Below are 12,253 nucleotides of genomic sequence, written 5' to 3'. Positions count from 1 at the left end.
CAAGTGGAGACTCAAATCTACTGAAATTAAAGTGTGTGCTTCCTCAGCCTATGAGCCATATTTCAGATGCTCAGTAGCCACACGTGCTAAAGCTCTTGTCCTGGAGGGTGCAGAAATGGAACATTCCTGTAGAAAGTTGTATTGACAGCATGCTGGGCTGGAGAAGCTGACTACTACACAATTACCGTAAATGTATTTTTACTACTGATTTTGACATTTAGTCAAATAAGACTTTGTGACTTTACTTAATGTGCCGCTAATTCCTCAAGAGAACCACATTTTGGGTCACTGCTTTTCCACAGCATTAGCTTATTGGAAGTACTCAGTGAATATAATTTTCCATTGACCTGGTTGGCTTAGAATTTTATATTCTGTAGGGACTGGGTAAGGAATGCCACATATTACCCTTACGTAGTGCTATCAGGTATTCCTAGTTAGGGCATTTTTCTTAGTGCCTTTGTGGTGTGACATATGGTAGACAGAGGTTCTGAGCCTTGGCCAAGACCATGGCTTCAGGAAATGAAAACCTAGGGCTTGGCAGCCAGCCTCCTTCCCAGATAGCAGCAGCTAACCGGTGTTGCTGTGGTTGGTGTCCACACAGGAGACACCCTTACACTTACATAGCTTTTCCTCCTGTGACACTTCCCAGTCTTGGGGAAAATCATACTTGCCAGAAAGCCATGACATGACTTTGACTTTGAGGAAAACAGTTCAGTCCTGATGCCTGGAGGAAGCTCAGAGCTAAACCAAGACAGAGCAGGAAAAGTGAAGGAAGGCAGCCACTCCCATGACTGTTGATAGTAGCAACCTGCAGTAAGGAAGGCCGTCTGCCGTGCCTTAGGTACTTGTGGCATCTCACCCTGAACCAGCTGCAAACAGGACCAGTTGTTTTCCAGTCAGATATGAAACATTCATGGAGTCCCAAGAGAAAAGAATGCATTGAAAAAGAGAATGTGAATGCCACATTGCATTTCACAGAGTACTTCATGCAGAAAACCCAAGCAGGATGTACAGGAACAGCAGGCTGCTGTAGGTGATGGCACTGGAACAGCTGTTTGGGGCTGACATCAGAGCTTTATCAGAATGGGTGATCAGCACCATGGAAATCAGAAACCTACCTGATACCCACTCAGAATTTTCCTAAACAGGGTTTTACTTCAATATTTGCTATTCTTTGTTCAGCTTTAGTCAAAGCTCTTTGTTGTAAATAGTGACAGTTTCCAGTCAGAATCTTTATTATGTCCAGTGAGCAGTGGTAAGGTGCACTCATACACATGGTCTGATGTCAGGAATTCTGCAGACCAAAGTTTCTTTCTCAAAAGAAATCATTAATTTGAAAGTGAAATCCAAGAATATTACATAGCATTTAGTTATACAGGTTCATGAATGAAAGAAAGAGTATTTATCTCATATATAAGCATTAATACCACTTTCTGGGAAAGGTTTTTTTTTTTTTTTCTTCAGAAAATCCATCTCTATGGGTATTACAGAATTGGGAGGACAAAAGGCAGGAACTGCTCTAGTGCCATTGTTACTTTGATCATCTTAGCACACAAAACTGAGTTGTGTGACTGTAATGATGGATTTTTTTTTTTTTGGCTAAAGCAATAATATGGAAATACTTAGAAAATACACCTCAAAATAATATTGTCCTCAAAGTGCACACTTAAGGGAGTTGCTTCCGTATTTTAATGCTGTATATAGTATCTGTTAAACTATTGAGTCCTTGAAATTATACAATCAACTGAGGAAAATTGGTGTCATCAAAGTCATACTTTGTGTTTGACTACAGGTTTTTGGTCTTTTGTTGTTGTTTTGCTACTGGCTGGTTTTGTGTGTCAACTTGACATAAGCCACAGTCATCAGAGAGGAAGGAGGCTCAGTTGAGCAAATGCCTCCGTGAGATCCAGCTGTAGGGTATTTCTCAATCAATGTGGGAGGGCCCAGCCCATGTGGATGGAGCCATCCCTAGGCTGGTCCTGGGTTCTATTAGAAAGCAGGCTGAGTAAGCCAGTAAGCAGTACTCCTCCATGGCCTCTGCATCAGCTTCTGCCTCCAGGATCCTGCCCTATTAGTTCCTGTCCTGACTTACATCAGTGATGAACAACACTGTCGAAGTGTAAGCCAAATAAACTGTTTCCTCCTCAGCTTGCTTTTTGGTCATGGTGTTTCATCACAGCAATAGAAACTCTAACTTAGAAAATAATTCATACACAAACTTTTTTTCCCCAAGACAGGGTTTCTCTGTGACTTTGGAGGCTGTCCTGGAACTAGCTCTTGTAGGCCAGGCTGGTCTGGAACTCACAGAGATCCGCCTGCCTCTGCCTCCCAAGTGCTGGAACTAAAGGCGTGCGCTACCACCGCCCAGCTTCTTTTATATTTAAATAATGTAATTATGTAATTTCCTCCTTACTTTCTTCCCTCCAAACCCTACCGTGTACTCCTCCTTGGTGTCTTTCTAATTCATGGCCTCTTCTTTTTTGCTTCCATGAACTGTTGTTACATACCCATATGTATATACATTTATACTACTAAACACAACCTGCTCAGTCAGTATAATGTTACTTGTGAGTTTCCAGGGATCATTTGGTATTGGGTAACCAGTAGGTCAGATCTCCCTGGGGTTCTCCCACCCAATGTTTAACTGCCTGTAGTTCTCAACCTGCAGGGTTGAGAACTTGTGGACTTACCCCAACCATGATAGCATGCATGTCCATTGCTGTTGTCCTTGTTCAGCTCATGTGTAGGCAGTTATGTTGGTGAGACTATGGGTACAGCTTCTGACATTCCTAGGAAACATGCTCTCAATGGTAAACTGATCCTCTGGCTCTTAGACTCTTTGCATCCCCTCCCGTAGTGATCCCTGAGCCTTAAGTGTGGGAGTTATTTTATACATTTATCCATTAGGTCTGGGCTCTACAATTGAGCATATGATTGGTTGTGGTTTTCTGTAACAATATCCTTCTGATTCAAAGAGAAGTTTCCTTGATGAGGGGTGAGGATTACATTTACATGTATGTGGGTCCAAAGATAAATATTTAGAATGTAGTTAGGGGTTTTGATGGTTTACTAAAGTGGTAGTTGTAGGTTCTCCTCCAAGATCATGACTTTACTATCACTAGTCCTGAGTAGTTGGCTAGGTTTCTGGTACCAGACATGGTATCTTTCTTGTCGAGAGGGTTTTAAGTCCAATTAGCTTACTGGTTACATCCAGGGTATGTGTACCACTATTGCACCCTTAGGGTAGTAGTGCCATGTTAGTCATTGTTGTGGTGCATAGGTGTTTATCTGGGTAGGACTATTGTTTTCTTTTTTGCAAGTTTGCATGGTGCCCTTTGAACCATGAAAACCAGTTCTTAGAGAGGAGGCTTTCAAAACAGTTCCATCTCAGGGTTTCTGGGCACTGCATCTTCAGCAATATGGACTTATTTTCTACCTATGAGGAGCAATCAGTGTTAATAGCAGTAACATGTAATGTTTTGGGTCTCTTGCATAACTATGCTCTGACTCAAAAGAGGGCTTCTCAGGACTAGTGTTTTCATTTTTGTTAGATGATCTTTGGCTTTGGGGGGCAGCATTATCGGCCCAGATGGGAGAATTTCATTTAAATTATATAGTACTATTTCATACTTAATGTGTACCAAATTTTCATTATCTATTCATTGGTTGTTGAAGGGAAAGCTGCCTGTGGAATTGTCGTAGTGTTTACTATTCCTGTGAAGAGATACCATGACCATGGTAACTCTTTTTGTTTGTTTGTTTTTCGAGACACGGTTTCTCTGTGGCTTTGGAGGCTGTCCTGGAACTAGCTCTTGTAGACCAGGCTGGTCTTGAACTCACAGAGATCTGCCTGCCTCTGCCTCCCGAGTGCTGGGATTAAAGGCGTGCACCACTAACGCCTGACCATGGTAACTCTTTCTCTTAGTTTCAGAGGCTCAGTCCATTAGGATCATGATGGCATAGTGCAGGCAGTTGTGGTGCTGGAGTTGAGAGTGCTTCATCTTGCAGGCAACAGGAAGTCGACTGCTTGTCACACTGAGGGAATCTTGAGAAAGAGACCTCAAAGCCTGCCCCCACAGTGACACACTTCCTTCAACAAGGCCACACTTCCTTCAACAAGGCCACACATCCTATAATGTCACTCCTTTTGGTGGCCGTTTTCTTTCAACCCACCACAGGAATGATTTCTAATAGTGTAAATAAATACACCTCCCCTAAAATCAATTTTGAAAGAGGACTAATTAACTATTAAAATTATGCTTATAAATATGTGTAATTAACTATCTATTTAGATGTTTGGGAATAAGGGATTAAGCATCCAACTATAAAGATCAGACAAAGACAAAGCCAACTTGTTGAAAGATGAAGTTTTGGTATTATTGGGATATAACATTTGAGACAGTAAAAGTCTGTAACTCTAAAATGCCCCTTATACTAGTACTGAACTTATTAGTCTAAATTCAATCCAAGCAGGCTGATATCAAGTGAATTTAGTGTGAGGCTATGATGAACAGAACTGTATGGATTGTTGCCACCAGCTTTTCCCTAATATTGTGTGAAATACTAAGTATCCTATAGACTGGTGTTTTGTGTTTATTTAAACTTGTCTCTTGGGCTGGAGGGAAGGTTCAGTACATAAAGCACTTGCTGTAAAAGCTTCCGACTGGAGCTCAGAACATCTAAAATCTGGGTGAGCATAATGAGGCATGGAGATAGGGAATCATGGGAGGAAGTTGGTTGACCAGACTAACTGAACTGGTGAGCTTGAAGTTCTGCAAGAGGTAATGAGGTAGAGAGTGAGAGAAGACACCCAGTGTCAACCTTGGGTGCCTTAACATGCATGCACACATTATGTGTCCACACAGGTGCATATATATGTAACAAACATTATTACATACTGCATTAAAGACAGGTTCTGGGGCCATCAAGTGACTTAGCAGGTACAGACACTTGCCATCAAATCTAGCAAACTGAGTTTAACTTCCAGGGCCCATATGGTGGAAGGAGAAAACTGGCAAACCGCCCTCTGACTTATACATACACACCATGGCATGAGTGCATTCCCTCCCCTTCCCCTCAAACACTGTAAAACAAAGGCCTGCTTGTAGGACAGAGTGGACACCCATTCAGCCGTCACCTTCAGTTCTGCTAAAATAACATTCGCTACAAACCAATGTTACCAGCCGTCTAAGTCTGCTTTCTGTTGCTGTGATAAAGACAATGACCTCCGGTTGTGGTGACACATGCCAGTAGAATTTGCTGAAGGAGGCAGAGAATCATGAGTTTGAGACCAGCCTGGGCTACACATTTTGCCAGGTGGTAGTGGCACATTGTTAGGCAGAGGCAGGTGGATCTCTGAGTTCAAGGCCAGCCTGGTCTACAGAGCCAGTGCCAGGACTACATAGAGAAACCCTGTCTCAAAAAAAAAAAAAAAAAAAAAAAAAAAAAAAAAAACCCAAAAGAAAAAAAAAAAAGACCATGAACAAAAGCAACTTGGGGAGGAAAGGATTTATTTGGCTTACCTACCCGGGTTACAGTATGCTGAGAGAATGTGAGGCAGGAATCTGGAGGAAAGAACTGAAGTACAGACTGTGGAGAAGTACTGTTTATTGGCTTGCTCTTCTTATACATGCTGGGATCACCTGCCCAGGGTGAAACCACCCCCAGTGTGCTGGAACCTCCTACATCAGCCATTAATCAAGAAAACACACTACAGACTTACCCACAGGCCAGCCTGATGGCAGCATTTTGTCAGTTGAGGTTCCCTTTTACCTAGATGACTTGAGTGGTGTCGAGTTAAGAAGCAAGGCAGCTAGCACACTGGCATGGTCTTTTATACCACTCAATAATACTCTTTTTTTCCCTTACAGTTTCTTTCTTCAGTCATCACGATGGTTCTTCTGACGATTTTGAGTGTCACACTGAACCCTCCCCAGAAACTACCAGACTTGTTTTCTGTACTGGTGTGTTCTGTGTCCTGTATAAACTTCATTTTCTTCTTGGTGTACTTTAACATTGTAATCGTGTGGGATTCCAAAAATGGGAGAAATCGGAAGAAAATCAAATAGCTGTTTTCCCAAACAAATGCAGTCTTTTGATTTGTATAAGCAAGCATACATCTTTAGAATCATGGTGTCATAGGAAAAGAAATGGTCAATGCCTATTGTTATCTATACAAATTGTGTATGGACCAAAGCATTTGTTATTTTATATATTTTTTTGTTAAAGCATTCTGTAATTTTGTTAATATTCTCAGATATTTAAATGATAAGAGAAAAAAAGTGTCCCAACTGGTTGTGGTAGCTCACATCTATAATTAGTGGCAGGAGGACCTTGGTTCAAGGTCATCCTTGTTTACATAGAAAGTTTGAGGCTAGCCTGGGTTACATGAGACTCCTGTCTCAACAAAAAAGGGAAAGAAAAAAAATGTCCTTAATGCCAATGTCTGATAATGGAATATATTCTAAAGATTATGGTTTTTAAAAATTGCAAATATAGTGACTTTGTTTAAGAATTAAGCTTCTGTCTTGTTGGAGTAATAAGTAATAAACATCTTATTTAAAGATGTATCTCAGGGAATTAACTTTTTTTTCAATTACTGAGAAGGTGTATTATACTGCTTGAAATTTGAATATGCACTATTACATATGCAAAACTGGCAGCCAATAGATATTCTTGTTTCCAAGAATGTTGTATCACTTGATTCCATTTTTTAAAAAAAACTTTATTGAATGTGATCATGCCTTCTGTTGGCTTTGTCCTATAGATTTGGTTTGCCCTTCCCCTGTGCTTATTCTTGTCTCAACTGGCAAAAATCATGTATTATGTTTCACTTTCTCATGGAAATCTGTTTTAGTCTCAGATAAAAATTAAAGTCACTTTACCACTAGTCCATTTTGAGTATATTTCTTTTATAATATATTCATCAATTAAGTCACTAAATAGCATATTCTAAAGTAGTATAAAGGATTGGTTCTGGATATGGCTAGCCATAGGCTGATGAAGAAAATGTGTACTTCTCAGTCTGATAAAGGAAGTTGGTGTAGACAAAGCGAATTTGTGCAAGGATTCCAAGTGCAAGATCAGCACAGCGAAGCAGCCTTGGTGACTATTCATGGCCACTGTTTGCACCCTTGGGCCCGCCTGACAGAATTTTGGCTGGCTGGCTTAACTTTAACTCTTATTTTTTTAATAACATATCTTATTTTAATACAGAAATGCTGATTTCCATTAATGACAAAGCTCTAACTTCTCAGAATTCAGTAGAGCAACCTTATTACTCAAAAATAAATGTAATTAACAGTATAACATAATGCTAGATTTAGTGTTTCTTACCTGTCAAAAAATGAGGAGTTCCATGTTTTTTTTCAGATACATTTTAGAGTGAAGAGGCATTTTTGAGAAATGTAGTTCTCTCCACTGCTAATGCATGTGGGGTTGCTTCTTAAGGCAAGAAGAGAATAGGGTATGTGTTCATGTGCCACATGAAGCTCACCAGAATCTTTATCCTTTGAGGCCTTAGGGGGAGGGGCAAGAGTCTGTCCAAATCATAAACCCTAGTAAGGGAGCAAGACACGCACAAAGGTGCTATAGGAAGGACAAAAGACGGACAGGTTACAGCTAAGAAAATGGCTAGAGGAACACAATGATTCCAAATCTCAATTGGTTTCTTTTTTGTTCACTGGAATATCTGGGCCTGGTACATCCCTACCCCTCCCCCCATATAAACATTAGTTTTGTGTGTGGATCTTTCTGCTTCGTCCTTCATGTGGCCTCTAAGGGTGATAAAGCGAGAGTCATCTGATCTACAATGAAGAGAACTGGGAAATGATTCTCAGAAGACCCAGCTGTTCTGAAAGGCAAGTGCTCAGTACACCAAGAGGTCAAACACACAGTAACTGCAAGTAACATATGTCTGTGCAACTCACTACATGCGAAACCAATCTACTGCTTAACCCTTTGTTTTCTAATGCAGGGTACTCTATAAAATGTTTTCCCTTGTGCCCTAGTTTTCAATGTTAGAACAGCAATCTATATTAGTATATTTTTGGTAACATATTTGAAGGATTATATCAAAAAGTACCCTTGATATTTAGCAGACAGATATTCAAAATATCCTACTTAAGGCAATTAGGTTGAATGGTTGATTGAACTACTACTACTTAGTACCTATTGCCATTTATAGTAATAGATTTTTTAAAAAACACCTTACGGCTGGGCGTTGGTGGCGCACGCCTTTAATCCCAGCACTAGGGAGGTAGAAGCAAGCGGATCTCTGTGAGTTCGAGACCACCCTGGTCTACAAGTGCTAGTTCCAGGACAGCCTCCAAAGCCACAGAGAAACCCTGTCTTGAAAAACAAAAAACAAAACAAAACAAAAAAAAGAAAACCTTTACTTTATCAATCTGAAATGTTTCTAAGTGGAAAATGAGTTCTTTTCAATCTTGATTCTTGTTTCACATTTTCATACAAGATTTTTAATTTCTTTCTTTTTTTTTTTTTTCAGACAGGGTTTCTCTGTGTAGCTTTGGAGTCTATCCTGGCACTTGCTCTGGAGACCAGGCTGGCCTTGAACTCACAGAGATCCGCCTGCCTCTGCCTCCCGAGTGCTGGGATTAAAGGCGTGCGCCACCGACGCCTGGCCAAGATTTTTAATTTCAAAGCAATACCAAGTCAAGCTAATGCGTCAGATGATGAGGAAAGGGTCACATTCTGCCCTATAGTAAAGGTCTTTCCTTTAAACTTACTCAAGTCTGAATCTAGTTCATAACCAACTTAATATTTAAATGTCTGTTCTGAAAATTCATTCCAGTGTTTTCTAAATGTGTCAAATCTTAAAATGTTCACAATAATTTTCCCTGAGCAGAGACAACTGTCCCTAGGGTGGAACAGTGCACACCTGAGACACCAGTTCCACAACATACTACAGAGTTTCAATAAACATAAAATGGCCTGTAAATTAATAAGTAGCCGGAACTTTCCATGGGAAAGCTGTATCCTGGCTCGCCGGGTGTATTGGGAGTTTCAGTAATGGACTTTGTAGAGGATGTTACTCTACAAAGGTAGAGTCAATTCTATTCACAAGTGTTAAAAGTAGACGGACACATAGGTGAGACACAGTGTAAGTCAGTCAGGACTCTCCTGTACTGCAAGGCTTACATTAAAGGGTCAAAAAGAAATGTATTATTTACATTGAGATTTTCTAGTGGTGTGTGTAGAAAGTTTAAATTAGCTGCAAGAAATTTTATCTAGACTTGCACCTGCCTAGTGCTACAAGTTGGTATTTACTGGGCAGATTAATTACACACATTTCTTCTGTGTCTTTAAATATGATCAGGCAGATGCGGACACTGTTCACTGTGAGTGCATTTCTTCTAAGTGCCTTTGGAATATAGAAGATAGTTATTACATCATCACGAATTAGTTTCCAAATTAACATACATCTCATACGTCACTTAAGTGGTTTAAATGTTATTTGCTGTGTAATTTGGTGCCTACTCCATATACTGGTGAGCTCCCATTTGCTTACTTTTGAGTATTCTGTGTGAGATACACCTTCACAAATTAGTTTGGCTATTCTGACAGCACTTTTTATTTTCCATGAAGAAATGTGAGAAATACTTTTGAGAGAATTTTGATACTTGAGCATGACCCACTGAAAACACAATTTAGATGCCTTTGTCTACATGCCTTAAGGGACTTCCAGCAGGTGCTTCCTAGAACAGCTGCCAAGAAGGGAGTGTGTGGTGACTGTGACAGATTCCTACTCAGTGTGTCCCACTGGGGACTCCTAGTGGTGACAGAGGATCTTATTTAGACTTTGGAGCACTGTGTCAGGGAAGATACTGGCAACTGATGAAATAAACCTTGTGGAAGGCATGTGACTCTTCCTCCCTGTGCTCACTAGCATTAGAAGTCATCAAGAGTGGTGGGCTTGGGAGATGGCTCAGTGGGAGAACCTGCATTTGGATCCCTAGAACCCATCTGAAGCCAGAGGCAGCAGCATGCATCTGTACGCCCATCACTCACTGGGAGCTCCCAGGCCAGCTAAGTTGGTGAATACATTGGTGAATAAGAGACCCTGTCTTAAGGTGGAAGATGGGCTGACACTGGAGGACCTGTACCATGGTTAATATATCCCGCCCCCCCTTACACACACAGCATACAGGCCTACTCACAAGAGTTTTGCATAAAAAGGCAGTGTATAATGGATTCCTTTATTTTTTTCCTATTTAGAAAAATTCACAAATACTTAACTTTCACTGACTCTTCATTTCAGTCTGGACTGCATTCTTCCCGGTTGACTAATGCACAGTTGTCAGACTTGAAGGGAACACTATAAAGGAGAGAAAAAGCTCTTATTAAAATGTTACCATGGGGGGGACGCTAGTTAGGCTAAGTATGCAATTTACTCTCACAAAATAGGGTCACAAGCCCTATTTATAATCTATGAATAGGGTTATAGCTAGGTAGTAGAGTTAGCATTGAACATCTTTGAATTTTAAAAAAATTATTTTTTTGTAATACCAGACACTGCAAAGCTTTCATCAGCTGACCCTGATTGTTGGGAGAACTAATGAAAAAGATTTTGAGGTCAAATCCAGGACCAAGCAGAAAGTTTAGTTATCGTACAACAGGTAATAGCAATATTCCTCCTTCATGGCAACAATATATTCTAAGGGATACTTCAGATACTTGCTGAACTAATAATCTTTGCAGCTGGGCTGTCTCTGAATGAGACTGGTGACTGTCTGCATTACCCTGAACCCTTCCTTAGTCTCACTTTCTGATATTTTGTGCTTATGTAGGCATATTTATATAGCACATCAAAAATACCCATGTTTTAAAGCCAGGTATATTTAGTACATGCTTGTCATTCCAGCACTTAGGAAGATGAGGGAGGAGGATTGGAGTCAGGCCTGGCTATATTAGTGGAACCCTGTTTTAAAGGAGAAACAAAGAGCAGGTCTTCTACCTGGTAAAGTACATGGCACCTGTTAATAGAATGTAAATGGCTCCTGGACAGAGATAATGTAGGATGGTCCCTCCCCACCTGTAACACATACTTGCTCTCTGTAAAGCCCAGGTATATACTTCAGCCTCCCATGCACTGGGATTACAGCTGTGTGCACCACGCTGGGCTAGAGTTGGTGTAAAGTCCCCTGGTCTCTAATTACCTTGCCACACTTTCCTGAGTCCATCTGTCTGTGGTGAGCTTTCTAACCCTGCATTCTCTTCACTAGCACTCACAGCAGAAAGCAATGTTTATTTATTATCAACTATTCCTCACTCAACACCTCATGAAAGGCATAATCCAGAACATTTTCTGGCCTACATTTTATGGATATTATAGGTCATTAATTTTTACACACCATTCTTTCCCATGTGTAGTTTCACTGTCACTTCCTAACTCAAGTTCATGGGCCTTTGTGTCTCCTAGCTGCATGTGGTCAGGAGAGTAACTTGTCCTCACCTGTCCAGTTCATGAACAGAAGGCAGTCTGTGGTCTTCACAGACTTAGCAACCAAGCTTACCCCTCAGGTTGGGAGCAGTGCACAGAGTTCAGGGTTAGACACAGTGTGGATTCTAGTTCTGCTTTAAGGCCCGGTCCATGTTAATAACTAACTTTTTTGTGCCAGAGGGCTTGTCCTAAGGGACATCTATTTCTCCAGGCTGACACTTTGATCCTCATCAGAGTCACAGTTTTTGTGCAATGGGCCAGAATCCTAGAAAGTTTGAACTTGCATGATTTAGTATAGCTCAAAATTCTGTCTCCACATCTGAAGTGCTGCTAGATCATGTCACTTCTGAATGTGTTTTGTGTTTTTTAAGCCAGGCTGAGTGATGAAATATATACTTGAGACAGCGCAGCAGCTGAGACTAAGTCTGTGGTTCACCCTTGGAATGGAAGCCCTCTTCATGAGGTGAGGGCCAGCATTTTCATCATCTCATCCATGCCTCCAACAAGGCATATTCCACCTAGTAAACTACGGAACACATCAAACCATGCCATACTGATAGTTTATATGCTACAAAACAGTAATGGCTTTAAAGGGAAGCTATAACTAATTAATTAAAACTTACACTGTAAGTTAAATGTTTTTGCATGAACAAAACAGTGAAAGTTAGCAATGTTAGCTGAGTTAGAAAAGCAAGACATTACCTCAGTTCAAAATGGCTTTCAAGAATTCAAAGCTGTCAAGATGATGTTCTATATGAAAAAAGAGAATTTTTTTTTTCAGAAAAGAGTTCA

The 12,253-nt window shown here is 40.6% G+C and overlaps 2 protein-coding genes across 7 annotated transcripts in view; one reads left to right on the top strand and one right to left on the bottom strand.

Moving 5' to 3' along the window:
- The window catches only part of Alg6 (ALG6 alpha-1,3-glucosyltransferase), a 42,966-nt gene extending 36,074 nt beyond the window's left edge, over positions 1-6,892 (top strand). For both annotated transcript variants that reach the window (XM_027400483.2, XM_035439787.1), the window contains exon 15: positions 5,871-6,892. In XM_027400483.2, coding sequence (XP_027256284.1) covers positions 5,871-6,068 — 198 coding nt within the window. In that variant the 3' untranslated portion in view covers positions 6,069-6,892. The remainder of the gene's footprint in view (positions 1-5,870) is intronic.
- A 3,291-nt stretch (positions 6,893-10,183) lies between these two features.
- Itgb3bp (integrin subunit beta 3 binding protein) overlaps positions 10,184-12,253 on the bottom strand; it is a 40,376-nt gene continuing 38,306 nt past the window's right edge. For all 5 annotated transcript variants that reach the window (XM_027400491.2, XM_027400496.2, XM_035439786.1 and 2 more), the window contains 2 exons: positions 12,164-12,211; positions 10,184-10,336 (listed from right to left, as the gene is read on the bottom strand). In XM_027400491.2, the coding sequence (XP_027256292.2) occupies positions 12,165-12,211 (47 nt within the window). In that variant the 3' untranslated portion in view covers positions 10,184-10,336; position 12,164. The remainder of the gene's footprint in view (positions 10,337-12,163; positions 12,212-12,253) is intronic.

This window comes from Cricetulus griseus, chromosome 2 (assembly GCF_003668045.3).
Source record: "Cricetulus griseus strain 17A/GY chromosome 2, alternate assembly CriGri-PICRH-1.0, whole genome shotgun sequence".
In the NCBI taxonomy this organism is placed as follows: Eukaryota; Metazoa; Chordata; class Mammalia; order Rodentia; family Cricetidae; genus Cricetulus; species Cricetulus griseus.
Note: the sequence above shows the minus strand (reverse complement) of the source record. Positions and strands in the feature narration are given on the sequence as shown.